A 24,983-nucleotide genomic window follows, 5' to 3' on the forward strand; every position below is an offset into this window, starting at 1 on the left:
AAAATAAGACTCAATTTCCGGCAAAGCATGAAACGATGCTCATATCAACACTTCTATCCTCTTAGCCGTCATGAACTCAATTTCACTCCTTCACCCCCAATAATTCACTCCTCATTCTCTTATTTTCCTCTCTCTCTTTCCTGACGAACACGCAGCTTACATACTAAACATAATCGAGGCAGGAAATTGGTAACATTATTGATGTATCTCCAAAAATTTACAGTGCAGCCGAGTTTCGAAGTGTAGACTAGTAACCGTTCAAAAAACGTAAGCTTATCTCTAAGCAACCGTTAATTCGACCTAAGACGATGAAGTTCAACTAAAATAGAAACAGAGAAATGAAACTCAAAAACCTTGAAGTTTGAGGTGCGAGTTAAGGACGCCGATGAGGAAGAAGGGTCAGGAGAATCGAAGATGGCGAGGGTTCCGGCCACCGAATCGGTGGCTAATCTGTTGGCGGTGTAGTTCCGAGCTGAACAAACCGTGTCTTCGTCCAAAGTCGCCAGCCATAGCCTTCACCATCTCAACTATCAATTTCTTGTTCGCGCCTTCACCTGCTACAAAATCTTTAGCCCTTTTATTTCAGGGTTTTGCGCGCTGATTTATCTATATCTATAATATATATTAGGACAAAAAAAAGGGCAATTTCACGAATTTGTTTAAATAAAATAAAGACAAAAATAACAAAAACCTTTAAACTTACTAAAAACTTTTTAAAGTTTTAATAAATATCAAAATTATAAAAAAAAAAAAAAAAATTTAGATGAAAATTCTTACCGTCTATAAATACCTTAAATTAAAAAAAAAAATTAAAATATTTTTATCTCTAATATTATATTTAATAAGTACCCGTAAATTTTTAAATGTAACATACCTTTATAAAAAAATTTTAAAAAGTTTTATCGTTAAAATATGAATGGAACCGCATATCATAAATTATCCTTTTTTTTTTTTCCTTTTCAATTTTAAAAGTATTAAAGTTTGAAAATTTAAGGATATTAATGATAATTTTAAGAGTAACACAGTTACTAATTTCATTTCTATTTTTATACTTATAAATTTCTAAATTTAGTATATAAATTTTAATAAATATCAAAATTAATATTCTATTGTAAGTTTGAAATTAATTTTATCAAATAAAATAAAACACTAATTTTACGTGAATATATTTTCAAGATATTTAGAGGTAATTTTCTTATAATTACGCTCAAAATTTTTCTTCCAAAAAAATAATAAAACCGTTTATTTTTAATGCAATATAGGGAAAAGATGTTAATAAATATTTTAATAATTATTGTTTGAGCTTTAAAAATTGGCCTTTGGATAGAAATTTTCTTTTATTTTTTATGGAGAAATTTGAATCTCTAATTATAGGAAAATTAAACACGGCTATATATATACATATTGCATCGATTATGAAAATGATGATGTGTGAATATAAAATAGTAATTTTAGTAAAGTTCTCCATCGTTACTATTTCCACATTTTATTTAGTAATTTCTTGTAACTATTTATTAAATAATATGAATTAAGTAAGTTTTAAATTTAAAGATTACTATGAAAGAGTTATATTTTATTAAAATTAAAACATAAAATGTTAATCGTCAAAATAAAATAATTTTAAAATATTCTTTAACAAAAAAAAACACCCTATTAATTTTTATTTGAATAATAAAAATTATAAACGAACTTCTATCATTGATATTCAAATTTATGCAAGCTTAAAGCAAAACATCCCTAAACATTAAAAAAAAAAATTACAAGAAAAAAAAAAGGAAAAAAGAGTACATAGGAACATAATTATTACACAAATAATTTCTAATAAATATAATCTAGATATTCAAATATTCAAAGCACATGAGATGCTGAGGGAGTTAGGCATGAACCTCTCGGAAGCCGTCTTCTTCACCAAAGAGCTAATCTCCGGCGAAAGACCGGCTCCAAAGTCAGCCTCGGGGACCTCAGGGATGGTCGAGAGCGACCCGACTTCATAGAAGACATAAAACCCATCTTTGAGTTGATCTCGAGTCAGAAAAATGGAGCTATTTGAGTTGGGTTTCGATCGGAAAAGCGACCGGAGTATTTTGGAAAGCGAGCGAGATAACTTGGAAGAAGGCTTGGACATGGGCATGGAAACGCAAGGAGGGGGAGCGGAGCTCGGGTGTCGGAGGATAAGTGAGCCATTGATAGTATGAAAGGGAATGGTTTAAAGAAGAGGCCACTTTCCATTATGGTTCACGCCCATGCCATAATAGCCATACAAATTTTTCCCTTACATATCTTACACATTAGTTCATCTTAATCCCAACGCTATCGTTTTAATTTTTTGTTTATATATTTGGGGTTTTCCCCCATTTTTACTCGTTTTTTCTATGAAAAAAAAATAATTTTTCTTTTAAAAAAGAACGATGTTAGATTAATTAGTTGAATCATGTTCAGGTTGATAACTCAAAGATATCCCGAGAACAAATGGTAAGAAAATAGTCAAAGAGGACTGAGAGCGTATAACCCTCCATTATTCATTTTATTTTGTAGTATCCTAGACACGAAAAGAAAAGATTTGAATGCGCTATTAATTTTTTAGTTCAACAATAGAGGGTGGAGATCGAATTATTATCCAGAGTAGAAAGATTTAAGAGTTATATTTATTTACGTTTAAATGATATTTTCTTTCCCATTTTCCATGGTTTTTTCGTCATTTTTTTCCGTTTCTCATGTGTAAGTACGTGTAGGTAAGTATGCTCTCAAATATTTTTAATTATTTTTTGATATTCTTACATTTAAGAAATTTTAAGAGTATTTTTAAATTGGGTACAAAATTTAGAGGTATTTTTTTAGATCAATCGACAACATCATTACTAAAGAGCTTGAACTTGGAAGCATCAAGAATGAGCTTTCGTATAGAAGAGAACGAACCCAAGAGTCCAACGCCGGTGAAGACGACAATAATGGCGAGGTTGATAGAATAGGTGAGGGAGGATTTGGGAGGATTGTGGGTGATGTTATAGAGAAGCATTGGTAGAATGAAATCAAGAGGAATGAAGCAAATAGCACCCACCACGGCACTAATGTCACCAAAGAATGGAAGCATAGCAGCAAAAAAGCCACAGATGATCATGTATATTGAGCGAAGAATGAGCCTTGGAATAAGGTTCCTTTTGGAAAACATTCCTTTCTTCACGTCAGCTGATTGCTTCTCCATTATTTCGTATGCCACTTGTGAATAAACCTGCCCGTTTTCCACCACTATCCATGTATCATTCATAGTTAAACATAAGCAGCAATTATGAGAGGTGAGCACTGACCAGTCCAATGGCGAGGAGTTGAAGAAGAACAAAGATGACAGCGAGCCCAAGAATCCAAGCGGGAGCCAATGGAGGTCCAGTGTCCGGCGTCAGGCTCAGCAAAATATTGGAGGTTGCCCTGTTTCCAAACACCCAATATCCAGATGCTGCAATGGCGTAGAAAGTTACAAATATCACACTGTAACACATCAAAAGCCCTTTCACCATCTTCCCACTCGCTGGAGCTGCTAGAGTTGCCTGTTCACAGATATAGAGATTTGAACATGCTCATTGCAGCATTTCCAATGTCTTCATAACTTATGTGTACAAATTTGAAGATATACGCGATATTAATATAACTGTATAGAATATTAAGGTCGTTATTATGTCAACCAATCTTATTTAAACGAAGTTGCGTTAATTAAGGTTGTATTTTACTTGGATTTCAGGAAGGATTCCGTTCCCAAAAATGGCTGCTAAAATGGAGATGGATGTGAAGGCGCTGAAGACCCTTGATTTTGGTGATGATTCTAAGCTATACTCCCTTTCTGGAGCTTCTTTGCTCATTGCTTCAATAACACAAAAGAAGAAAAAAACAACCATGGACATCAAATTTCAAAACTCGTGGGATGTTAAAGCAATGGTAATAAATAGTACCTGCAATGATACAAGCAGCAACAATAAGAAAGGCGTAGCCCAAGCTGAGAAGCAGAGAAGCTAGACTGACATGTCTAAGAGAGTGGAAGGTTGGAAGCTGAGACAGAATGATCATCACTCCTGTTACTATCGCTATGAACTCGTACAGTTTCATGGATCCATTTGGGAAAAGGTTTGAATATATTATCTGTATGTCATCCCCAACAGTAAACAAGAACCATATCAATCTTTCCTTTCTTCTTTCATATTTCAGCAGAAAACAAAAAAAGAAAAGTGATCCTACAAACATGTTGTCCACACATTCTAAGTTCATATTAAATCCAGTCTTAAATAGCTCCTAAACTCTCACAATCAATTCAGTTTGACCCATATTGTGAAATCCCACATCGGTTGGGGAGTAGAATGAAACATCTTTTATATGAGGGTGTGGAAACTTTTCCCTAGCATACGTGTTTTTTGAGGGAAAGCCCTAAAGGGAAAGCCCAAAAAGGACAATATCTGCTAGCGTTGGACTTGAGCCATTACAAATGGTATCAAAGCTAGACTCTAGGCGATGTGCCAGCGAGTAGGCTATTCCCCGAAGGGGGTAGACACGAGGCGGTTTGTCAGTAAGGACGCTGGGCCCCAAAGGGGTGGATTTGGTGGTGGTCCCACATTGATTAGAAGGGGGTGGATTTAGTGGTGGTCCCACATTGATTAGAAGGGGGTGGATTTGGTGGTGGTCCCACATCGATTGGAAGGGGGTGGATTTGGTGGTGGTCCCACATCGATTGGGTAAAGGAACGAGGACGTTAGACCCTGAAGGGGGGTGTGAGATCCCACATCGGTTAGGGAGAGAACGAAACACCCTTTTATAAGGGGGTGAATTGTGAGATCCCACATTGGTTGGGGAGGAGAACGACACACTCTTCATAAAAGTGTGGAAACCTTTCCCTAGCAGACGCGTTTTAAAAAACTTGAGAAAAGCTCGAAAGGAAAAGCTAAAGCCAAAGAAGACAATATCGGTTAACTTTGGGCCATTACAAGTATATAAGCCAAGGGAATGTTCAAAATGTTTAAAAATCAAAATGTAACAATTAACAAGTGTGAAAACAATTTGACAAGTCTGAATGAATTTGAAGGCCAACTAGAAAAAGTTAGCCACCACCCACCTAATAAATAGACGACTACGACCCAAAAGTGGAGAAAAAGAAGATCAACAAAACTTTCACATGCTTTTATTGGGTCAACATTTCACACTAATCAGCAGTACGTACTTAGAGTGTATCTATTCATCAACCACACAGCATAAAAACGGTAACTAAACAACAGAATGAACTGCAAATCAGTGGGCGAAGCTTGTAAGAATGAGATACCTGAAGGCACTGCCCGGAAAGCAAGATCGCTCCAATTCCGACTCCAGTATTGATCGCGGTTTGGATGAATATTACAAAGTAAAACATCCATCCAGATCCTGTTCAAAGTTCAAAATCAAGATCCAAAATACGACCCATTTATAGGGAGACAGAGATCAATAAATAGTAGGTATGGTGGAACAATTTTGGTCCGTGGGGTCGCGGCGCGGCGCGCTATAAGAAACTGACAAATTTGTGATACTCATACCGTCTCTCAAGGCTTATGGTGTATGCATCTCCGCGTGGATTAAAACCAAAAGATCTCAATGGTTGATCCACTTGGCTATATTAGAATTTGATTATTAAGTAATTTTTTAATGTAAATAAATAAATAAAAGTATGACATATATTTAATTATATAACACTAAATGGTATAATAAAAACAAATTATTACGAGTTTTGAAGTATTATACGTTTTTTAGAACAGAGAATTTCGAGGCAGAAAATTGAAAGCGATATTCTTAGAATCGATACCTAATACGTCGGCGGCGAGTTCCCGGAATCGGATGTGACGGCGACCGGCCTTCTCGCAGTTATCGAGAACCTTCGACATGAGGAAATACGAGTAGAAAGTCACAACTGCCATAATCGTCAAGCAGAAAAACCCTAATCCCCAACCTAATCCTCTGAACGCGTACGGCAGCGTTAGAATCGTCGGTCCGACAATCGCCGTCGTCAAATGGAATCCCACATGCCACCATTCCCCTGTTTTTATTCGTCAATCCAAGGAAACAAAACTCATAATAAAATAAAACTCAGTTTGTTGTTCTCAATTGTTCCAGAGAATCGAAATTTTGAAGAAAACAGAGACGATCGCAAAATCTCTCTTCTCAACATATCACTCCTTCTTCTACTTAGCGTTACCTTTGGATTGGAGGACGAATGATGCTCCGGCGTCGGAGATTCGGTCTTCGGTGACCGGAAGCTGAATCCCCATCGTAGTTGTCGCTGTCGGCGTGCGGCGTCCGGTACGGTAAGAGAGGCAAAACGATATTGAAAAATGCCGGAACTGGCGAATGATTAAAGATCGAATTAAGTCAAACAATTTCGTAATAACGATGTCTTGTTTGCTTTAAAAATATCTATTTATTTAATTAATATTATTGTTGCGTAGATAAAGAATGACAGCAACTTATTTATTTTATCACAATTATTTAATCAACAAAGCAAATTCTTAAATTTTTCATTAAAGTATTTACATAAACTCTAAAAAAAACATATCATAATTAGATTCACAAGCTTTAACTTGATTTCTAAATATGTATCTATTCTTGTTTAATTTCAAAATTCCCTAACCAACACAGTTTTAACGACTTTTTTTAGTTTTGAAATATATATAAATTTGTTGTTTATTTATTTATTTATTTATTTTTTTTTTTGTCAATAAAATAACAACTAGCTCTAATTGTTTATCCACCCAGGCACATGCTCCATGATGCTGGAACATGGTTTTACATTTTTTTTTTAAATTGATTTTTAAAAAAATAGTAACATATTAGATATTTTAAACATAAAAATAACCAATTATTTTAATAAACAAATCATTAAATACTCTTCCAAGAATCGGAGGGCAATAATAAATTCTACCGAGTGTGTGCGAGTGTTAACCGCTAAGAATTGTGTTCAACATTCATTACAGAAGCGGAAGAGTGTGTGCGAGTGTTAAACACTAAAAATTGTGTTAAAAACATCAGCGGAAGAGCTCGAGAAATCAAGAACATAGAATAGAATAAAATAAAATAATCCAACAAACTAATCAGAGAAGGAAGACAAGATTAGCAGCAACTAATCAAAACAAGTCATTGTTAGGAACTGACTCTGTTCAAATAACATTTGAACCGTGAAGAACTGAACCAATTAGATTTCTTCAGCCCTTCATTTCACCAACAGTTTTGTTGTATTCCTCCACTTCCTTTCTGTAAGCATCCATGGCTTCTGCAGCTTTCTCATTCCACATCTTCCTCTCCCCTTCACTTAGTTCCTGTTCACCCCGAACCAAATCAAAAGAACAGACCATTATACTCAGCACACCCAGATTTCCAAACAAAATGTTTATAAAACAACAAAAATATTTGAATCATTTAAGTCCAAACCTTCCATTTCACTGAAATCAGTGCATTCACTGTGGAATTGTTGGCTCCTGGCCTCTCCTCCATTACACTTTTCCTTGCTTCTTTGCTGCAGTTCATACAAGAAACCAGCTCAGTATATATAAAAACCTCTTGAAATGCAGCAATTTAGAAAGGGTTGATTTAGTTTGTTCAACCTGAACAGGATGTAAGAGGATGCAGGCTTCTTGGGCTTGTTAGGATCAACACTCTTCTTCCCTTCCTTCTTCTTCTTCTGCCGCTCCTCTTTTGTTTTCTGTTTTTTGTTTGTTATCACACATCCAGAAACTCATGTCAATGGCTAATCCAGGGATATTATGACGGAAAAAGTAAAAAATCATCTTCTTCTACCTTTATAATAGTCTCGGTTTTCTCTTTCTTCTTTAGCAACAGCAGAGCTTCATGTTTATGAAGCTTCATTTGTTCTTCCTCTTCCTTCTTGAGGATTGCTGCTTCCTCCTCCTTTTGATGCTTGTATATTTCCATTTCCTGCATGTATTTTTCCTTGTTCTTCCTCGCCATCTGCAAATTCTCAAGAGTTATATCGATCTTGGATGAAAATATGAAGAAGGAATCTGTTTTTGGTAAGTGTGCTAACCTCTTCGTAAGGACCTCTCTGTTCCTCTGTCATGTTCTTCCACTCCTCACCTGTTATCTTCGCTACCTCTAGAACATTCTTGTTTTCGGCAAGAAGGGATGCACGCCTCTCATTTGAAAAGAGAAAGAATGCAGACATGGGATGCTTGGGCTTCAATGGATCCTTCTCTTTCCTAAGGGGCATTTTATCAAACATCTGCAAGGCACTTGAAAATTAACATAGTGTGAAGATAGAGTGAATGTGGTTCTTACTTCTTCTTCTTGTTCTCTTTCTCGGCTTCCCCTTTGAATTGAAGGTATTGATCAAGCAGCTCCATGGCTGTCTTCTGCTTCTGCTCCTCTTCTAACAGCTTCATCGCCTCACTTTCACGCTTCTCTTTAGAAGTGACTTGCAAATAGGCTTGTTTTTCAGCCTGATACCTCTCCTCATATGGCTTCTTCTCATCTGCTGTGACATTCTTCCACTTCGCCCCCAAAATGTTCGAGATCTCCTTGAACTCTGCCTCTGGATTCTCCTTCTTGATCTGAATCAGAGGATAAAATCCGTAAACATGAAATTCACGAGCAATTGCTTAACAGTTAACAGGTATCATAACCATGAATTATCAGCAGTATAATCTACCTCGTTCCATTGATCTTTGCACCATAAGATGTAAGGTGGAGATGGCCTCTTCTTTTCCGCGCACTTCTTCTTCTCTTTCTTCTTTTGTTCCTTATCTTTCAGAATTTGAATCATAGGGAAGTTCTGATTCAGAAGAAAAATTTTCAACAATTAGAAACGAAAACCTAAAGATACGACGATCCATTTCTTGTTCAGTTCTTCTCAGTAAGCAAGTATCTGAAAGAAACACAAGAGATTAAGAAACGAACCATAATAGGTTTGAACTCCTTCAACTTCTGCAACTTCTTCAATTCGATCTGGAGCTTTTCCTGCTCTACATCTCTCGTCTTAAGTTCTTCATCCTTCTGCTTAAGCATCTCATCTTTGGCTTTCAAAAGCTCCTCAGTCTTCTCCTTATCGAGCCTCATCTGTTGAAGCATTTCCTGCATTTCCTGCAACTCTTTGTCGAAGGACTGCTTCGCCGGCTGCTTCTTCGGCGCAGCTTTGGATTTAGATTTCTTAGCCGAAGATTGATTCTGAGATAGGAGGATCTCCTCTTCCGATGGCTGTGTTACTTTGGTAACCATGGAGGATTCAGATTGTGGCTCCTCCGGTGTAGAGTTTTTGTCCTTCAGAGCCTTCCGGCTGTTCCTGGGTTTCTTTGTTTTCGGAATTTCAGCAGTGGAAGCCATCGGAGATAGATGGGAACAGGAGCAGAGCAGAGAGCAGGGGAGGGCTTGAGGCGTATTGTAGGAATTCTGTAATGAAGAGGGTCCCTTTTATCTAGAGAGGTGAAGCTCAACGGTCGGATCTTTTTTCTTTTTCTTTTCAAAATTAAAATTAATTATTCAGATTGAAGACTTGTTTTGAAATCCGATTTGACCGTTGGTTGATGAAGGTTATATAATATATATATATATATATATATATATATACCAAAATTCCTTTATTTTTCCGGAAAAATGAAGGGAGCAAGCATTTCATACACGAAACTGTAAATAAATATATTAAAGAAAGACGATGAATATAGAATTATTTCTGTGAATAGAAAATGATTATATATATTTTATATAATTAATTTTACCTTAAAATTTAAATAAATAAATTTTATTTAAAAAATATAATAAAAACCAATACCATCGTTAAACTTTGATTTTATTTAATAATTTTTTTTATCATTTTTTGTTACGTGTTAAGAACATACGTTTTTATATTTGATAATTTTTTATCATTGTTTTGTAACGTATTAATAACATAGGTTAAATTATAGAAATTATTTCAATTCTTATTAAGAAATTTTATTTTAGTTAAAAAGAATTATTAAGTGTTTTTTTTTACAATTAAATAAGATGGATCGACACTTATTGACCAAAGTATACAAATAATCTGCAATAAGGTACAAAATCATTATATATTTATTTATTTATATATTTAAATGCGGAATACTACGGTGCAATATTAAAATTTTAATTTTTAGAAATATAGTAGTAATTTTACACATTTTTAAAAAATAGAAATTATATCGAAAATAAAAATTATTCATTAAAAATTTCTTTCAAATTATAAAAATATATAAAAAGATGAAAAAAAATCTCCCATAGAGAATCCAATCTCTATCCCTATTCCGTGGACATCTCTATCGATAATAAAATAACAACTCAACGTTACACCAATCTTTACCAATTTTAATATAAATCAACTAGTCAAGACATCCGAGATAAGACAAGACAGGATAAGGAACAGACCAAAATTCTAACTATCTTAGGAACATGAATTCATGGTTATTAATATTAATCTTGCTCCTTGTACATGGATGAGAAATTCTCACCAACATTTATGTTTTTTTTTTTTTTTTCTCTGAGTTTTGAGCCATTTCTGAATGCAATCACCTCCTAACACAAACTTCAAATTTATATACTCGACAAACAATCTCACAACTCAGAAAGAATCTAAAGAAAATTTCAAGTTCCACAAGGTATAGGTGTGTACCATTGATTTAATGTACAAGTGTCGAGTTGGGTCGGGTCGATTGACGCATCGGCAATCGGCTTCTTTTACACGAAACGGAAGCTGCTGCTGCATCTGAAGGAGGATTTCCAAAACTTAAATGCTTGTGCCTGTCACTTTGAGTGTTCTTGGTACTTTCATGCCAAACCCATGCTTTACCTTCGCAATGCTGTTGTTTCAAAGAGAGTTCGAGGTCAAATAAGTTCAGTTTATGAAAGTTTAAGCAGGAGACATGAATGAGCAGTAAGCTTACGTCGGGGCGAGTTTTCCCAGGTTATATAACTCTTTTCCAGAATCGTCATCTACGACTCTTCCCGAAATGTCGATTCGATATAATTTATTCGTAGTAGTAGGCAACCCTCTGCTAGAAAGCAACTCTAAATCCCTTTTATGAAGCTCTCGCCCATTGACAAAAACTCCAGTGTTTCCACCAGCACAGTTCCTCGACATTGGATACGTGAACTCGTCGATAAATGGCTGTGTGACGAGCAGAGAAAACGTTCGTTCATTGTTAATATTTGACAACTTCGAGCCATTAAACCATAGGAAAAGAAACTAGAAATCAACTGAACTCACAGGAATAATGCCAAGACATGGATGTCCCATTACACCCCAGAATCCAGCATGATAATCATACCTGGTAACCACAATTAAGATAACTTTTGTTCATCTTAAATCATTAATCGGCTAAGCTTAACTTCTGAGAAAGAAACATACCAATAATCTCCTGGGAGAATGGGCCCAGCAAGCTTTTCAGCCTTTTTGACTACATGAGCTGGTAGAGGCTGGCCATTAACAGAAACAGTAGGCCTTCCATTATCGGTAATTTCACTTGATCTTGAAAAATCTCTCAAGTTGTTCTTGCTGAGATCCACAAAAAAGGTTTCAGATTCTTCATTGCTTTTGATCTTGCTTTGATTTTCTTCTTCTTCTTCTTTGCTTATTTCCATAGAATCTTGAGAAATATGAATGTTCGAATAATCTTCGAACGAGACGTCCAACTCACTTGGTCCGGTGACGTCGTTTATCACAGTATCCTGATTATTTTCACTTTCTTCTCTGTATTTGCTAGGTTCATCATAAGAAGGGTTATCAGAATTTGTTAAAGATGGTGAATCTTTTGTAGGCAGGGTCTCTTTTTCCGAGGAAGAAACGAGAGATGAAGTTAGCTCCTGCATTTTAGATTCACCAAGATTTGAATCCCGGTCGTTCGAGGGCTTGTTGTGGTCAGAACCGATCGATTTGTGACTAGAATTATCAGAGCTTTCTAAAGAGCTGGTAGCATTGACAACTCTTTTGGGGGAACCATCGTCAGGAGAAACTTCTTTGGGCTTGGCTTCAGCTGGAACGCTAACGACAAGCCTTCTGTTTTCGACTTTTACGATAATGACAACCGAACAAGCACCACACTGTAGTTTCTGCCAATCCATCTCCAACTTGTAAAGTTTTCTGGGAAGTTTTAGCAATTCCAAGCAACTATTGCACACAATGAATGGAGCACCACCAGCGATGGCATCACGAGATTTTCCATTTCTTCGCGAAACTGCAAATGTTTTTGGTCGAACTGGACCGAAACCATCAATCTCTGAATCAAGCTCACTAAGTTGGCTCGAGTCTGGAAGTGCATCTTGTGATGGAAACCGACCAGCACGCTGTTGATTGGAAGCCGTGAGTCCAACTATAACAGGATTCTCGTTACGATACGTGCTAGATTTGATTGCCTCTTTTGGATTGCTTGCATTGCTTATAGGAGAGTTTGGTGATCGCAAATCCATGAAGCTTTCTGGATAGTGTTCGTGAGGAAGCCGTGGAGGATAGTTTGTCTTTCTTTTCATTTGCTCCTGAAACCGATCCTCATACAATGGTATATCTTTCACAACATGCCTTGGAGGATGCAAAAAATCCTCACCATTTCTCTGATGTTGACCCATTGCTGGAAAGGTTCCATTGCCCCGATCCACGTAATGAGGCTCATAGATGTGCGGCGGGCTTCTTGTCGAAGATTGCATCGGGACATTATAAGTAGCTCGACCATAGTATGGATCGACTGCAGCTCTATCAACAACTTTTGGTCTATCTCCCACATCACAAGACTTAATAATTTGATCTTTCAACTCATCCAACCTTCTAAGTAGTTCAGCTCGATTCGGGTCCAAACCATCTAAAGGACGTTCATAGTCCTGATTAGACTCCGGATGACCATAGAACCGATCCACATTAGAACTCGAAGGTCGGTCACTAGGATAATGGAAATTCGGAACACCTATTCTATCAGCAATAGCCATAGAATTTCCAGAATACCCTGTGAATGCATCTCTTTCAACTCTTTGATGCTCAAAAGTCGCTCGGGTTCTCGCTGCTCCGATAGGATTAACATAAATATCCATGTCATGTTCGATATTATTTCGTCGAATCCAATTCTCGATACGTTGTGTTTCTTCAACTAAACCAACTTCTTTATCACCAAGACTCTGCATAGACCAAACCCCCTTGGTGTCCTTCCCAATTCTCCTCTCATAATCATCTATATCCTCTCTATCATTTGTTCTAATTGAACTACTGCTAAAGACAGTCCTTCTAGACCTTAAGACCCTCTCTTTTACAGATGGTTCCATGCTTGGACAGTCCCACTTAGACTCAGAAAAAACTCCTAAAATTAATTTCTCAGCAGCTAACCAAGAGAGAATAAAAGGATTAAAGCAGATTCATACCTCTACGAACAGTACAAGCAAGAGATTCTCGCATCTGGGACAACGAAGAACTCGAATTATCTGCTCACCAGCATAATACAGAACGCAAAAGAAGATCAAAATTAGAAACTCTTCAAACGCAGCAAAGAAAACAAGCAATCAAACAATCCCTAAACCCCAAATCGATCAAAACCCTTTCAATCCATAAAGAAACATATCAGGGCTTTTTTAACCTAATTGAAGAACAAATCGACCAAAATCACAAATCCATGACAAGTTTCAATACAAAGAAATAGAAGAATCCATTCAATTTCCTCGTAGATTCGAAGAGAAACAGAGCGAGTTTTACCTAATAAGACAAGCAATCGAATTCAACCGATCACTTGGAATTTGTAATTACGAGAAGATTGCAACGGAGGGAAGATTATTGACAACTTGACCTTCAAGATGCCGACACGGTTATCTCAAATCACTCAACTTGGACTATCTCAAAGCTACGGAGTGAAACATGAAAACGCTGTCATGGTCAGAAAAACGGCATCGTAAGGTGTAATTAGGTGACTTTCCCGCGTTGTGTAATAAAGGAGAGCGCAGATACAGTCAAATGGTATAAAGTAAATAACGTTGACCAATCAGGCTACACACACGTTGAGTACAATTACAATTGTACCCTCATCAAGACGTGGGGAGCAATCAGGTGCGACAAGGTACATAATGAAGCAAATGCCAGCTGTCGCTACTTTCTTCGTTGAAAATAATATTTTATTACCAAAACATTATTTTTTTTTTCAAAAACATTCTAATATATTGGATAACAGTAAAAATATCTTTTAAACAAACAAAATACAAATTTCACGAAATTTTTGTATAATTTATAAAAAAGACACGTGTTTGGCACAGATCTAATGTCTTAAAAAATAAATATTAATTGACTGGGTTTTTTGTTAGACTATTTTTTTTTCATTGAAAAAATAGTTGAATCTCTTAGCATACGAAAATTTTTGTCGGATAATATTATTAAATATATATATATATATATATTTTTTTTTTCTTTTGCTATTGTTGGTTCAAAATAGTCAACTTTCTAGAGGACGTGGTAAATAATGTACTTGAACCGTAGCACTGGGGGTTAATATGAGAAAAATAAGAAGTAATAAAATAATAATAACTTAAAAGACTGAATAAATAAATTATTAAAAAAAGACGAAAATTATAAAGTCAACCGAGTAGTTTGTTTCTTGCATCTAACTCTACCTTGGATTTCTTTGTATATATATATATATATAAATGATTTAAATAGATTAAAGTGTGAAAAAGTATTCGTATTCTTTCCAAAATTATAACATTATTACTGACACTTCTATCTAAATTCTTCTCTCTTTTATACCATAGTGTAAAATAAATATCAACAAAAATAACATTATAACTAGAATTCTAACAATGAAAAACATTAATATAAAAATATCTAAATGTCATTCATTGACATGAAAAAATAAAATTTATCGTTCCCTAAACCTATAATACAAATATAAATGTACAAAAGAAAAAAGAAATAATTTCTCAAAGTCTTTCTCAAACTCTATAAAGCTTTGTCGACACGGCTAGGCCTAGATCTCAAGTAATTAAATTAACGTCTTCTTCTAGTACATTTAAATTTTTTATATTTCTACACGAAGATCTCATATACCCTAATCAAAATTAGGGATCTATTTTGCAATTTTACATCTACCTAGCTACACAACAACGTCAAATTCTCTTTTGAATATAGGGAATTTGCTCTTTAGAGAAAAGGATCCTAAAATACCCTTACCGTTGTCGTTTTTCTACAATTTTGATTTATTACTCGAATGACCTCCATTCTTTTTTAGAAAATACCTACAAAGGAAAATAAAAGACATTAAAATATCTATAATCAAATAAAAAACAACAAACAAAAACAAGCAATCCTGTAATCACTACAGCCTAAAGATTAAAGAATAAGATTCTAAAAGTCGAAGGAAAGTCATATCTTAATTGATGGATCAGCTAAGAAACAACTTTCTACAATTATCCCTGAGTGGCTAATGACTGCCTAGAAAAGATTCAGAAACATATTAACAAAGGAACCAGACAAAGTCAATCAATCAATTAGTTGCATGCAACAAAAGAAAGCAATATGCATTAAAATAACAAAAGAAAAAAAGGTGGACAAGAGATTCACTAATTAACTACGTCCAAGACTTTGTTGAGGATTGTTGGGAGAGGAGTCCAACATCAACTAATTAAAGGATTGATCATGGGTTTATAAACAAGGAATACATCCCCGTTGGTATGAGGCCTTTTGGAAAAACCAAAAGCAAAATCATGAAAACTTATGCTCAAATTAGGCAACGTCATATGATTATGAGGTTCATAATTCCTAATAGATTCATCAATCAAACAAAGAATAAAAAGAAATGAGTAGTAAAGGGAGTGGTGATTGACTTACTTACTATCTTACACTCTGGCCTCCTTTAACATTCAACTTCAAGACCTCATCCTTGAGAAAATCATAGCGGTCCCGATGATACTCGATCAACATGCAAAGTTGTCTTATCGCTTCTTTCTTCTCCTCTTTCAGACCCACCATACCTTCATTCTTCTCTTCCATCATCTTCTCCAATTCTCTCTGTCTCTTTTCAAGTTCGTGGATTGCTTCAACCAACCCATCCTTCTCAGATCCTTCCTTGTTGGCCTTAATCTCCAACTTCTCAACCTGTTTTACTAATATGGATTCCCTCTCTTTCTTATCTTCAAGTTGTTTCCCAAGGTCTGCCACCTCTTTTTTTAGGCCTTCTGTTTCTTCAATAGCATTTGAAACCCAACTCTTTGTAAGCCGTAGATCGCGGGATGTATCCATAACACACTTCTCATACTTTGCATGCTCCAATATGAATTTCCTGATGACACATTCCAGTTGGGAGAGGTTACTGTTAATGTTTTCTGAAACAGTTGATATCGTCTTTTGATACGTTACTTTGTTAGCAACAACTGTTGCAGATAGTCCATGAATTCTTTCCTCAAGCAATTTCCGTTCCTTTTGATACTTCAATTCAGCTTTCCGAAAAATCTCTTCCTTTTCAGTTAATAGTTGTTCTGTAACACGAAGCTTCTGGTTTGATAACCGAAGCTTGACTTCGATCGTGCGAGCGTTTTCAACTAGGCTATTTATCTCATCACTTTTTACTTCCAGCTCTCTTTTAAGATCCTCAACCATTACCTCCAGGTCCTCTTTCACTTGCTCCTTTGATCTAATGTCATTATGAAACTCTCGACTCATTTCTGCCGTCTTCATTTCTGCATTATCAAGCTTTAGCTTACATTCTTGAAACTCATCATTTAGCTTCTTGTATGCATCCTCGTGTTCCTTCAAATTTCTTTGATGATCAGCAATTGATCTCAACAACTCAACTTTCTCCTTTTCAAGTTGTAAACTGAGAGATTTCTTTTCTTCTACTGTAATTGTCAATTGACTGTTCAGTTGATCAACCATGGCGTTTAATTCTTCTCTAACTCGTGTACCTTGTTCAATCTCCTTCCATGCAATCTCCTTTTCCTTGATCAACCCATCTTTCTCAGTTTCAATATCTTTCAATCTTCCACTGAGTTCTGCTTCTATCTTAACAGCATTGCTCAGCCTCTGACTCATCTCTTCAATCGTCCTCTGCGCAGATTCCTTTTCCCTGATCAAATATTCGTTTTCAATTCCAATATCCTTCAACCTCTCATTCAATTGCGCTTCCAATTTTCCGGCAGCACCCAGTTTCTGATTCAGCTCTTCAATCTCGAGAAGAAATTTAGATTTTTCACCACCCCAGGTTTCTGATTCAACCTTCAAATCTCTTGTGATCATATATGCTTCATGTACCCTACTTAAAGTTTTCAAGTGCTGTGAGTTCAGAGCTTCCTTTTCTTCCATTGTGGCTGACAACTTCTCCTTCAACTGATCAGCCAAAGCCTTCGATTCATCTATAGTTTTTTCCCCTTCTTCAATCTTCCTCCTTGCAGTCTCCTTTTCTTCAATGTAGTTATTCATCTCTGTTGCCATACCTTTTAATCTCTCATTCAATTCAGATTCATTCCTACCAGCATTACTTAACGCCAGATTCAGTTCTTCGATTTCAAGCTGAAATTTAGACTTCTGAGAGTCCCAAGTTTCAGCTTCAACCTTAAAATCTCTAATAATTTCATCTGCTTCTTGTAGCTTACTTAAAGCTGTCAGATGTTCTGAATTTAGGGATTCATGTTCTTTACTTGTAGTTGCCAATATCCTTTTCAAATCGGCTACTTCTGAAAGTGCTGCGTCAAGTTCCTGCTTGATTTCACCAACTTCTTGGAATTCTCTCTCCAACCCTCGATCATCTTTGCTGACCTTTTTCTTTGAAGAATCATCTGAATCCGAGTCGGATGAACTAGATGAAGAGCTTTCCTTTTCTCTTCTTTTTTGAAATTTTCTTCTCAACTCTCCGGTTAGGCTGTCGTATTGTTCATAGAGGGCTTGGTAAACGTTAAGGAAATCATCAATTAATTCATCAATGGACTGTTTCTTGCGAATTTCAGATTGGTCGTGGTCTTCTACTCCTAGATCTTCACCTTTTATGAGTTGTCTAATTTTATTCACCTTGTCCTCGATAACTGCATCAAAAATGTAAAATGTAAGATAATGGGAGAAAAGCACCAAAAACTACAGAAATCAAAAGGAAAATATCCCTTAATTACCTGATTTATTTCCTTTGAGCCGTTCATTTGTTTCTGGATCAAGGTAACTCCCAAATAGAGACTTCAAAGAATTCCTGAACCGGTGCTTTGTCATCTCCTGGGAATATCAACTTCCCCTAGCAAGCGCACAGTAGAACATGGACGTTTAAGAGTCCACGCCTGAAAAATAAAATTCAAGTTACTCGTACATTTTTATACCATTAAAGAACATTTAAGGGATAAAAAAGATGTACACATATGCCACTTTGGAAAATATAAGCATAACCATGACATAGTAATAAATAAATAATTTTTTTTTCATTAAATTACAAATTTAGCGTTGATTTTTTATCTTTTTATCTAATAGAACAGTAAACTTTAGAAAGTATATAATAAATTTTAAATTTGTTTCAAATAGGATAAAAAATATGGATTATCTTTAAACTTTCCATTTTTATTTATAAATTTTATAAAAAGTTGAATAGAAAAAGAACATAAATTTATTAAATATAAAATTGAAAATTTAGAAATTCATTTAATAGTATTAAAAAAAAATTAAAATTGAAAGTTTAGGTAATAGGGCAAGCTAGCTTACATTATTTGCAGCTAATTCATGAATAAATAGACTCTACCAGATCGCACATGGCCGGGGCCTACTTACAAAAGCAGCTTTTATCACAATCTGAATCGATTAAAACCCTGACGAAAAATACGTAAATAATAGCATAGTGCATATTTCAATTAAAAATTATGACTTTCGTAATAAAGACAGCGTGACATGATTTATATGATAATTAGGAAACTATTGCATTCTAATACATAATGTAAGCAACGGCGCACAATAGCATACGCTGCATACGATAACTTCTAAAAAGCGCCCAACTCAGCAATTACGAAGATACCCTCATCAGAAAAGACAGCTATTACATCAGAAAAGATAAGCTGTTCCTTTTTGTTGGTTGTGCCATGCAAAACGACTACATCATTATCACAAATTTGAAACCTATGCCAATTAACAGATTTTTTTAAAAAACGAAATTTTTTTTTATAGGTTTTTCCATTTGAACGATAAAGTATGAGAAAATTAAATGCCGGAATATTAATTTATATAGAGACAAAATTTGTTACCTGAAAATTCACTTTACTCTTTCCTCCGTCTTCCTCATGGCGGATCAACCAAGAGTGATATTCCTGGATCCGGCACGTAGACATCGAGAAACAAGAATCGGTTACAGAGGAAAATAAGCATAAAATTCCAATAAACTCTAACAAATTAGCGGAACCAAAATAGTTGTGAGAACTTTTTCTGTTTCAGCAGGAAAAGTTTTGAAGTGATCGAGTATACAGCGAAATAGATTCATACAGAAATTCTAAAACCATCAGATTCGCTTTAAAATAGGAGCAGTAATCGCTTCAACTCAATTTCAAAAAAAAAAAACGTCCATCGGCTATCCGAAACTATCAATTTAAACTCAACGAAGATCCAATCAAACCAAACAAACATCGAGAGAGAAAAGAAATCATCCAAAACCATTTCGAACTCAAGCAATCATCAACCTCGATCCAAACACAAGGATCCGATCAATCCGAAAATTCCAGAAACAAGAAATGAGACAATCGATGTAAAGAGAACGAACACCAGAAAATTACACAACGAATTGAACTCCAACATCAAGTTATAAGGCAAAATTTCAACGAAATCAGAAGATGAACTGCAGTAGAAACGAAACAATGAAATTGAAAGAAGAAGTAAGAAAAAAGAAGAAAATCACCTGGAAATCAGAGGAAGACGGGTAGGTAAGAGAAAGGAAAAGCAGGAAGACAGGTGGAGAGTGAGAGAAATCGAAGAGATTAACAGAAAATGGGAATTAAAAATGAAAAGAAAATAGAATAATGGAAGAGAAAATGGTTCAAGTTTTAAGATTAGAGCGCTCAAAATCCACAAAGCAACTGAATATAGCATTTGAGGGGATAGAATCTTGGACATTATCCCATATTTTTACCCTTTATATCGTCATATAATTACATAAATGCCACTGATATTTTAATCCCACCCTTTTCTTTTCGTAAGGTCGTTCCCGCTATTTTTTTTCCTTTTCTTTTATTTTTGTCGCCCTTGAATGACGGAAACCGAGAAAATGACTTACGTCAAAATCATGTCTACCACGGCTATGAATGTCGTTATTACCATTTAATTCTCGTTAATTTCTACAACATTGTTTTCCAAACTTGCTTTTCAAGAGCAGGATCGGTGGCTCAAGCTATATCCCCGAGCCAACGACAACCCAAGTCTTAGTTGCTCGACTGACTCGAGGGTAATAGTAAGGGTTGCACAATCAGAAGAATCAAGGTAAAATTCAAAATTGAAAATTTTCATATATAAAAGAACATATATGTGTGTGTATGTAGTTGGTTTTGTTTTACATTTTCCAAAATTTTTCGAGAAAACGAACAAAAAGAAATGAAATTACCTATGGATATAATAGATAAAAAGAAGCATCAAATCATTCTTCTGTTTCTAACCGTCGTCCCGAGCATGGTGTCCTTGAGATGATCGGACTGGCTTCGATAGTGATCAATCACAACGCATAATTGTCGAATCACTTCTCTCTTTTCTTCTGCAAGTCGGAACACTTGTTCATCTTTCTCCTTTACTAAGTTCTCCATTTTTGTCATCTTTTTCTCGAATTGCCCCAGGGTTCTGATTAGGTTCAGTTTCTCTCCACCCTCTTTGCTTATTTTCGCCTCTAGATTCCATAGTTTCTCTCTTAACAAGAACTCTTGTTCTTCTTTTTCTTCCATCTGAGCAACGAATCGAGTCAAATTGATTTTCAGTTGTTTTAACTCGTTATTTCTCGTTCTAACCCAGTATTTTGCGAATGTGAGCTCCTTTGTGATCCATAATATGTGATTTAGAAGTTTGACGCTCTCTTCTTCGAATCTTCTTGCTACTCTGTCCATTCCGAATTCGTTCACATTACTGAGTTTCATTAGTTCCTCTTCGTGTTTTTCAATTTTTTGTTCGAACTGTCTCTTCTCTTGCTCGTGTCTTTTGTTTTTCACTCTGAAATTTTCTCTGCTTTCGTTGTGTAGCTGCTCTGCGACGAGGATCCTCTGCGACAATAAACGGATTTTATCTTCCAAGCCACAACGGAGGTCCTCGGCTAATTCTTCCATCTTCCTCTCTGTATTTATTAGGCTTGAAGCAACGTCAGGTAAACAACTCTTCGCTTTCTTGTATTTCTCGTTGAATTTAATTATTGCTTCCTCCTTTTCCTTTAGGATTGTTTCCTGATCAACAATTTTACTTTTCAATTTCTTGTTTTCCTCCTCTATTTTCGAAAATCGGTGAGAAACTTCTTGTTTATATTGCTCCATTTCTTGCCCTAATTTGGTTTTTTCGGTCTGCAATCCGTTTATTGTATGTTTCAGATTCTTGACTTGCTCCATTAACGCGATCGTCTGAGAAGAAGCTTCCGTCTCTTTACTCGTCAATGCCATTTCCAGTTCAGAAATTTTAGTGTTGAGCCATTGATTTTCTGATCTCATCCGAATATTCTGTTCTTCTATTTCCCTTCTTCGGTAATGCAGAGTGTCTATCTCCATTTCCAGATCCTTACTCCGAGCAAGAACTCTGTCTTTTTCTTCCAGCATCTTCTTTTCAACTCCAATCTTTTCGACCAATTCTTCTTTCAAATTTCCTATCAAAGCCATATTCTCAGATATCTCCTTGTTCTTCCTATTTTCCATTTCGCGTTTCTGGGTTCGTACGCTATCTAATTCCCGATGCAGGAAATCAACCTTAGCCAAGGCTTCATTCTTTTGAACAATTTGCTTTTCTAGTTCCTCCGTTTGAATTTGAACATACCAGTTACTCGACTGTTCATTCGGTAAATTATGAACACTGCTAATGGTATTTACTTCCTCCGACGAAAAGTACTCCGAATCAGAGTCGGAACTAGAGCTTAAAGATGAAGAACAAACATCTTCCTTATCCTCTTCGTTTTCTTTTTCAGATTTAACAATTCTTTCGGCTTCATCTCGTAGATGACCATATTGATCATAAATAGACTGGTAATTCTTGTATAGATCTTCAACTAAACCAACAACTTCCGTTTCCTTCTTCGACTCTCTCAGCACTCTACTTTTATCTTTGTTCTTCATTAGCTTCAAGATTCTCGACATCTTTTGTTCCATTTCTGAAAATAGAACGATATATCGTAACAAACAAGAGACATTTAAAAAATGAAACATTGAGATATCATTAAAAAAAAAACACACCTGCTTTAGTCATCTTCTGCTGCTCCGCAATTTCATCCGTTTTTTGATCAATCCCGCTACACTCTGTTAATCCTTTTCGCACCCGATGTTTCACCATCTCTTCAAAAACTAAACCCTAATTTTCCATCACAATTACAAAATATTGATTTAAAAATAATATTAAGTTAAATTAGTTGTATTAATTTTTTGGTTTTGCCTAAAAAAAAAAATTCAACCTACTCAAATAAATATCATAATAGGACTTATTTGATGCATTAAATTTTTTTTAATGTAATTTAAACTTCGTAATAGGTACTATCTGTCCATCCTCATCACCACAAAAAAATATATTTTTAAAAAATATAAAAAAAAAACATGTCATATATTCTCGACCGGTTGATTCAATACTCTAAACTCCATACATATCAAATCTGTAACTTTTCAAGTCCACTGCTAGCCGATATTATTTTTTTAGCTCTTCAGGCTTTCTCTCAAAATTTTAAAATATATCTACTAATGAAAAGTTTTCCTGGTTCAATGTTCATAAAATAATATATATATTAAAAATAAGTGAAAACGATGGGAGAAAGGAAAAATTATTCATCAATAAATACTGAGAATTAAAAACATAGATGAACATTTTTCCCATCTAACCAATAATATCTTTCAATAAATCCCATTATTAATTTTACATAAATAAATGAATTTGAAACTAAAAAAATGGAAAACTGGGTTACGATCGTTGCTAAGAACATTGAACGATTCTCGAGAAAATAAATAAAGAAATTCCACTGCGATTTCTTGACCTTAGATTCATTCTAGTCGAATTTCAATTCAACCTTCAAATTTGTTTATCGAGCCATTGAAGAACTAAAAAAAATGCAGATTTCATAAAGAAGAAATAGAAATTGAATTACCTGGGATTTGATTCGAGCCTGTGACCTACTGGATCTGTAAAAGGAAAAATAAAAAAGAAGATTTTTTTTTAAAATAAAAAATAGGAAAAAAAGAAAAGAAAAGAAAACATAAAATAGAACTTAAATAAAGGCAGAAAACGATCTAATTCTGTCTTTCCGGGGAAATGCAAAGTTTGGCGCTTCTTTCGCTCATTTGCCCTCCGCTTTTAATACAATTTACGAACAAAGTCAATGACTCGGATCTCGCCCATTTTATCGTCAAACAAACGCGATACGATATTTTGGGATAAATAATTATTGCGAATTTGTTTTTTTTTTCTGATTTTATATTTTATCAACGGAATTTTTCTAAATAAGTAGGGAAAGATTTTCACATCTAAATGGTGTTTTGATACTTATAAATGGTGTTTTGTTCTTGACCCAAACTAATGTTAGACATGACAGATATAATCCCAGTCTCCTCTTCTTCTCCCATTTTTTGGGATTCTCATCTTGTTAGGTCAAGATTTTCACATCCATGGTGTTTTGTTCTGGACCCAAACTAATGTGAGACATGACAGATATAATCCTAGTCTCCTCTTCTTCTCCCATTTTTTGGGATTCTCCATCTTGTTAGGTTTACGAGAGCCTCTTACAACATATGTTCATATTAAAGTTAGAAGATTCTTTTACCTAATCAACTCGAAATTGGGCTCTTAGAAGAGGCCCATTAAATTCAAAAATTGATAAAAGCACGTATAGAATTTAATCGATTCTCTGGTTCGATAGCTAACTTCCTATTTTTTTTACGTTCATGCAACTCTCATTTTCTACGCAATTTGCCTCTCCATAAAACCAAACCCCATTTCACATTAGTTTCTTCTCATTTTTTCTACATGTTTGTTTAGATTCATTGTTAAGTTTCTGAATAAAGTATCTATTTTGAATTCACGTTCGAGTACGATAGAGAGAGAGAGCACGAGATTCAACCACTCAAAGAACTGAGTATTAACTAAACGAGAATAGAAGGAAGAAGAAGAAAAACGCGTCGGAAACGTTTGAAAAAATGGTAGAATTGGGGACGTATGATTTTTAGTTTAATAGTTTAATACGTCATACCATTTGTTTGATTCAAACGTATGTGATTAAATTAGTATATAATATGATAGGTTTTATAAAATTGGGTTTATCATATGAATTTAATAAATTTAAATACTAAATATGTGTATTTAAATTTGAGAAAAGTATGCCATAAATTGGATGGTTATTTGTAACATACAAGCATCAATAAATGTTTGAATTATTCATCGTGTCATTTCGTTGAAATGCGTGACAAATTAATTGATTACCAATTTAGGTGAAAGAAAAATAATCAAATATTAAATTTAAAAAACTACTAATTTTTAAATAGTCAATCCATTTAAAAATTTAAAAAAAAAAAAAAAAAAAGGCAAATAATAGACTGTCAAATACGGCATGGGTGGCATGTGCAGAAGGAAACAGTGACCAGGAAGCATGCTAGTGGCCAGTGGGCCCCATTTTCGCATAACGGTCGTAAACCTTCACGACTTTTCCTGTTTACCGGCTTTGCCGGTTATCTCACTCATATTTCCATAATTTCATTTAACCAGTTTTTTAAAATTATAAATAATAAAAATATATACTAAATAAAGTTCAATCTCTTCCTCTAATTAATATTCTCATTTTATCTATTTTATCCATCTATTTAATTTCTTTTCCTAATTATACAAAAAAAAAAAAAAAAAAAAAAAA

At 34.9% G+C, this 24,983-nt stretch overlaps 5 protein-coding genes across 15 annotated transcripts; all 5 read right to left on the reverse strand.

The window, feature by feature from the left end:
* Positions 1–2,739: 2,739 nt before the first annotated feature.
* LOC111483414 (probable GABA transporter 2) lies at positions 2,740–6,391 on the reverse strand. Its single transcript, XM_023129627.1, has 7 exons — positions 6,200–6,391; positions 5,810–6,040; positions 5,297–5,394; positions 3,942–4,128; positions 3,723–3,853; positions 3,306–3,542; positions 2,740–3,229 (listed from the first exon to the last, which is right to left on the reverse strand). The coding sequence occupies exons 1-7, from the start codon at positions 6,270–6,272 to the stop codon at positions 2,840–2,842; spliced, it is 1,347 nt and encodes a 448-aa protein (XP_022985395.1). The 5' UTR covers positions 6,273–6,391; the 3' UTR covers positions 2,740–2,839.
* A 513-nt stretch (positions 6,392–6,904) lies between these two features.
* On the reverse strand, positions 6,905–9,396 carry LOC111483412 (high mobility group B protein 6-like). Of its 2 annotated transcripts, XM_023129623.1 has the most exons (9): positions 8,911–9,333; positions 8,663–8,785; positions 8,293–8,564; positions 8,042–8,213; positions 7,795–7,965; positions 7,602–7,699; positions 7,429–7,513; positions 7,203–7,316; positions 6,905–7,151 (listed from the first exon to the last, which is right to left on the reverse strand). In XM_023129623.1, exons 1-8 carry the CDS (start codon positions 9,331–9,333, stop codon positions 7,203–7,205), a joined length of 1,458 nt encoding a protein of 485 aa, XP_022985391.1. In that variant the 3' UTR covers positions 6,905–7,151. The 2 variants fall into 2 exon arrangements, with proteins under 2 accessions (XP_022985391.1, XP_022985393.1); XM_023129625.1 differs by having other exon boundaries at positions 6,905–7,316; positions 8,911–9,396.
* A 1,005-nt stretch (positions 9,397–10,401) lies between these two features.
* On the reverse strand, positions 10,402–13,901 carry LOC111483403. 3 transcript variants are annotated; one of them, XM_023129609.1, is made up of 6 exons: positions 13,688–13,901; positions 13,360–13,419; positions 11,366–13,296; positions 11,225–11,285; positions 10,902–11,125; positions 10,402–10,817 (listed from the first exon to the last, which is right to left on the reverse strand). In XM_023129609.1, exons 3-6 carry the CDS (start codon positions 13,261–13,263, stop codon positions 10,745–10,747), a joined length of 2,256 nt encoding a protein of 751 aa, XP_022985377.1. In that variant the 5' UTR covers positions 13,264–13,296; positions 13,360–13,419; positions 13,688–13,901; the 3' UTR covers positions 10,402–10,744. The 3 variants fall into 3 exon arrangements, with proteins under 3 accessions (XP_022985377.1, XP_022985376.1, XP_022985374.1); XM_023129608.1 differs by having other exon boundaries at positions 11,366–13,292; positions 13,356–13,419; XM_023129606.1 differs by having other exon boundaries at positions 11,366–13,419.
* Positions 13,902–14,984: 1,083 nt separating this feature from the next.
* Positions 14,985–19,959, reverse strand: LOC111483401 (COP1-interactive protein 1). Of its 8 annotated transcripts, none has more exons than XM_023129601.1 (6): positions 19,827–19,959; positions 19,183–19,245; positions 18,650–18,707; positions 18,076–18,234; positions 15,806–17,991; positions 14,985–15,213 (listed from the first exon to the last, which is right to left on the reverse strand). In XM_023129601.1, the coding sequence occupies exons 4-5, from the start codon at positions 18,167–18,169 to the stop codon at positions 15,809–15,811; spliced, it is 2,277 nt and encodes a 758-aa protein (XP_022985369.1). In that variant the 5' UTR covers positions 18,170–18,234; positions 18,650–18,707; positions 19,183–19,245; positions 19,827–19,959; the 3' UTR covers positions 14,985–15,213; positions 15,806–15,808. The 8 variants fall into 8 exon arrangements, with proteins under 8 accessions (XP_022985369.1, XP_022985370.1, XP_022985368.1 ...); XM_023129602.1 differs by having other exon boundaries at positions 18,650–18,736; XM_023129600.1 differs by having other exon boundaries at positions 18,650–18,753.
* Positions 19,960–20,553: 594 nt separating this feature from the next.
* LOC111483211 (COP1-interactive protein 1-like) lies at positions 20,554–23,265 on the reverse strand. The gene is made up of 3 exons (XM_023129360.1): positions 23,232–23,265; positions 22,336–22,450; positions 20,554–22,253 (listed from the first exon to the last, which is right to left on the reverse strand). The coding sequence occupies exons 2-3, from the start codon at positions 22,430–22,432 to the stop codon at positions 20,554–20,556; spliced, it is 1,797 nt and encodes a 598-aa protein (XP_022985128.1). The 5' UTR covers positions 22,433–22,450; positions 23,232–23,265.
* Positions 23,266–24,983: the final 1,718 nt, after the last annotated feature.

Source organism: Cucurbita maxima, unplaced genomic scaffold (genome assembly GCF_002738345.1).
Source record: "Cucurbita maxima cultivar Rimu unplaced genomic scaffold, Cmax_1.0 Cma_Scf00008, whole genome shotgun sequence".
NCBI lineage: Eukaryota > Viridiplantae > Streptophyta > Magnoliopsida > Cucurbitales > Cucurbitaceae > Cucurbita > Cucurbita maxima.

Bases quoted from the DNA above. Each gene is read 5' to 3' on its own strand.
- LOC111483414 (XM_023129627.1), bottom strand. From the start codon at position 6,272: ATGGGGATTCAGCTTCCGGTCACCGAAGACCGAATCTCCGACGCCGGA. The intron at 5,395-5,809 runs GTATCGATTCTA...AACTTTGAACAG, and splicing joins ACTCGCCGCCGACGTATTAG to GATCTGGATGGATGTTTTAC. The intron at 4,129-5,296 runs GTATCTCATTCT...GATGACATACAG, and splicing joins TTTCCGGGCAGTGCCTTCAG to ATAATATATTCAAACCTTTT.
- LOC111483412 (XM_023129625.1), bottom strand. From the start codon at position 9,333: ATGGCTTCCACTGCTGAAATTCCGAAAACAAAGAAACCCAGGAACAGC. The intron at 8,214-8,292 runs GTAAGAACCACA...AATGCCCCTTAG, and splicing joins AAAGAGAACAAGAAGAAGAA to GAAAGAGAAGGATCCATTGA. The intron at 7,317-7,428 runs GTTTGGACTTAA...CGGGGTGAACAG, and splicing joins TGATTTCAGTGAAATGGAAG to GAACTAAGTGAAGGGGAGAG.
- LOC111483403 (XM_023129609.1), bottom strand. From the start codon at position 13,263: ATGGAACCATCTGTAAAAGAGAGGGTCTTAAGGTCTAGAAGGACTGTC. The intron at 11,126-11,224 runs GTGAGTTCAGTT...CTCGTCACACAG, and splicing joins CATGTCTTGGCATTATTCCT to CCATTTATCGACGAGTTCAC. The intron at 10,818-10,901 runs GTAAGCTTACTG...TTGAAACAACAG, and splicing joins CTGGGAAAACTCGCCCCGAC to CATTGCGAAGGTAAAGCATG.
- LOC111483401 (XM_023129603.1), bottom strand. From the start codon at position 18,169: ATGACAAAGCACCGGTTCAGGAATTCTTTGAAGTCTCTATTTGGGAGT. The intron at 17,992-18,075 runs GTAATTAAGGGA...TTTTTGATGCAG, and splicing joins GCTCAAAGGAAATAAATCAG to TTATCGAGGACAAGGTGAAT.
- LOC111483211 (XM_023129360.1), bottom strand. From the start codon at position 22,432: ATGGTGAAACATCGGGTGCGAAAAGGATTAACAGAGTGTAGCGGGATT. The intron at 22,254-22,335 runs GTGTGTTTTTTT...TTCTATTTTCAG, and splicing joins GCAGAAGATGACTAAAGCAG to AAATGGAACAAAAGATGTCG.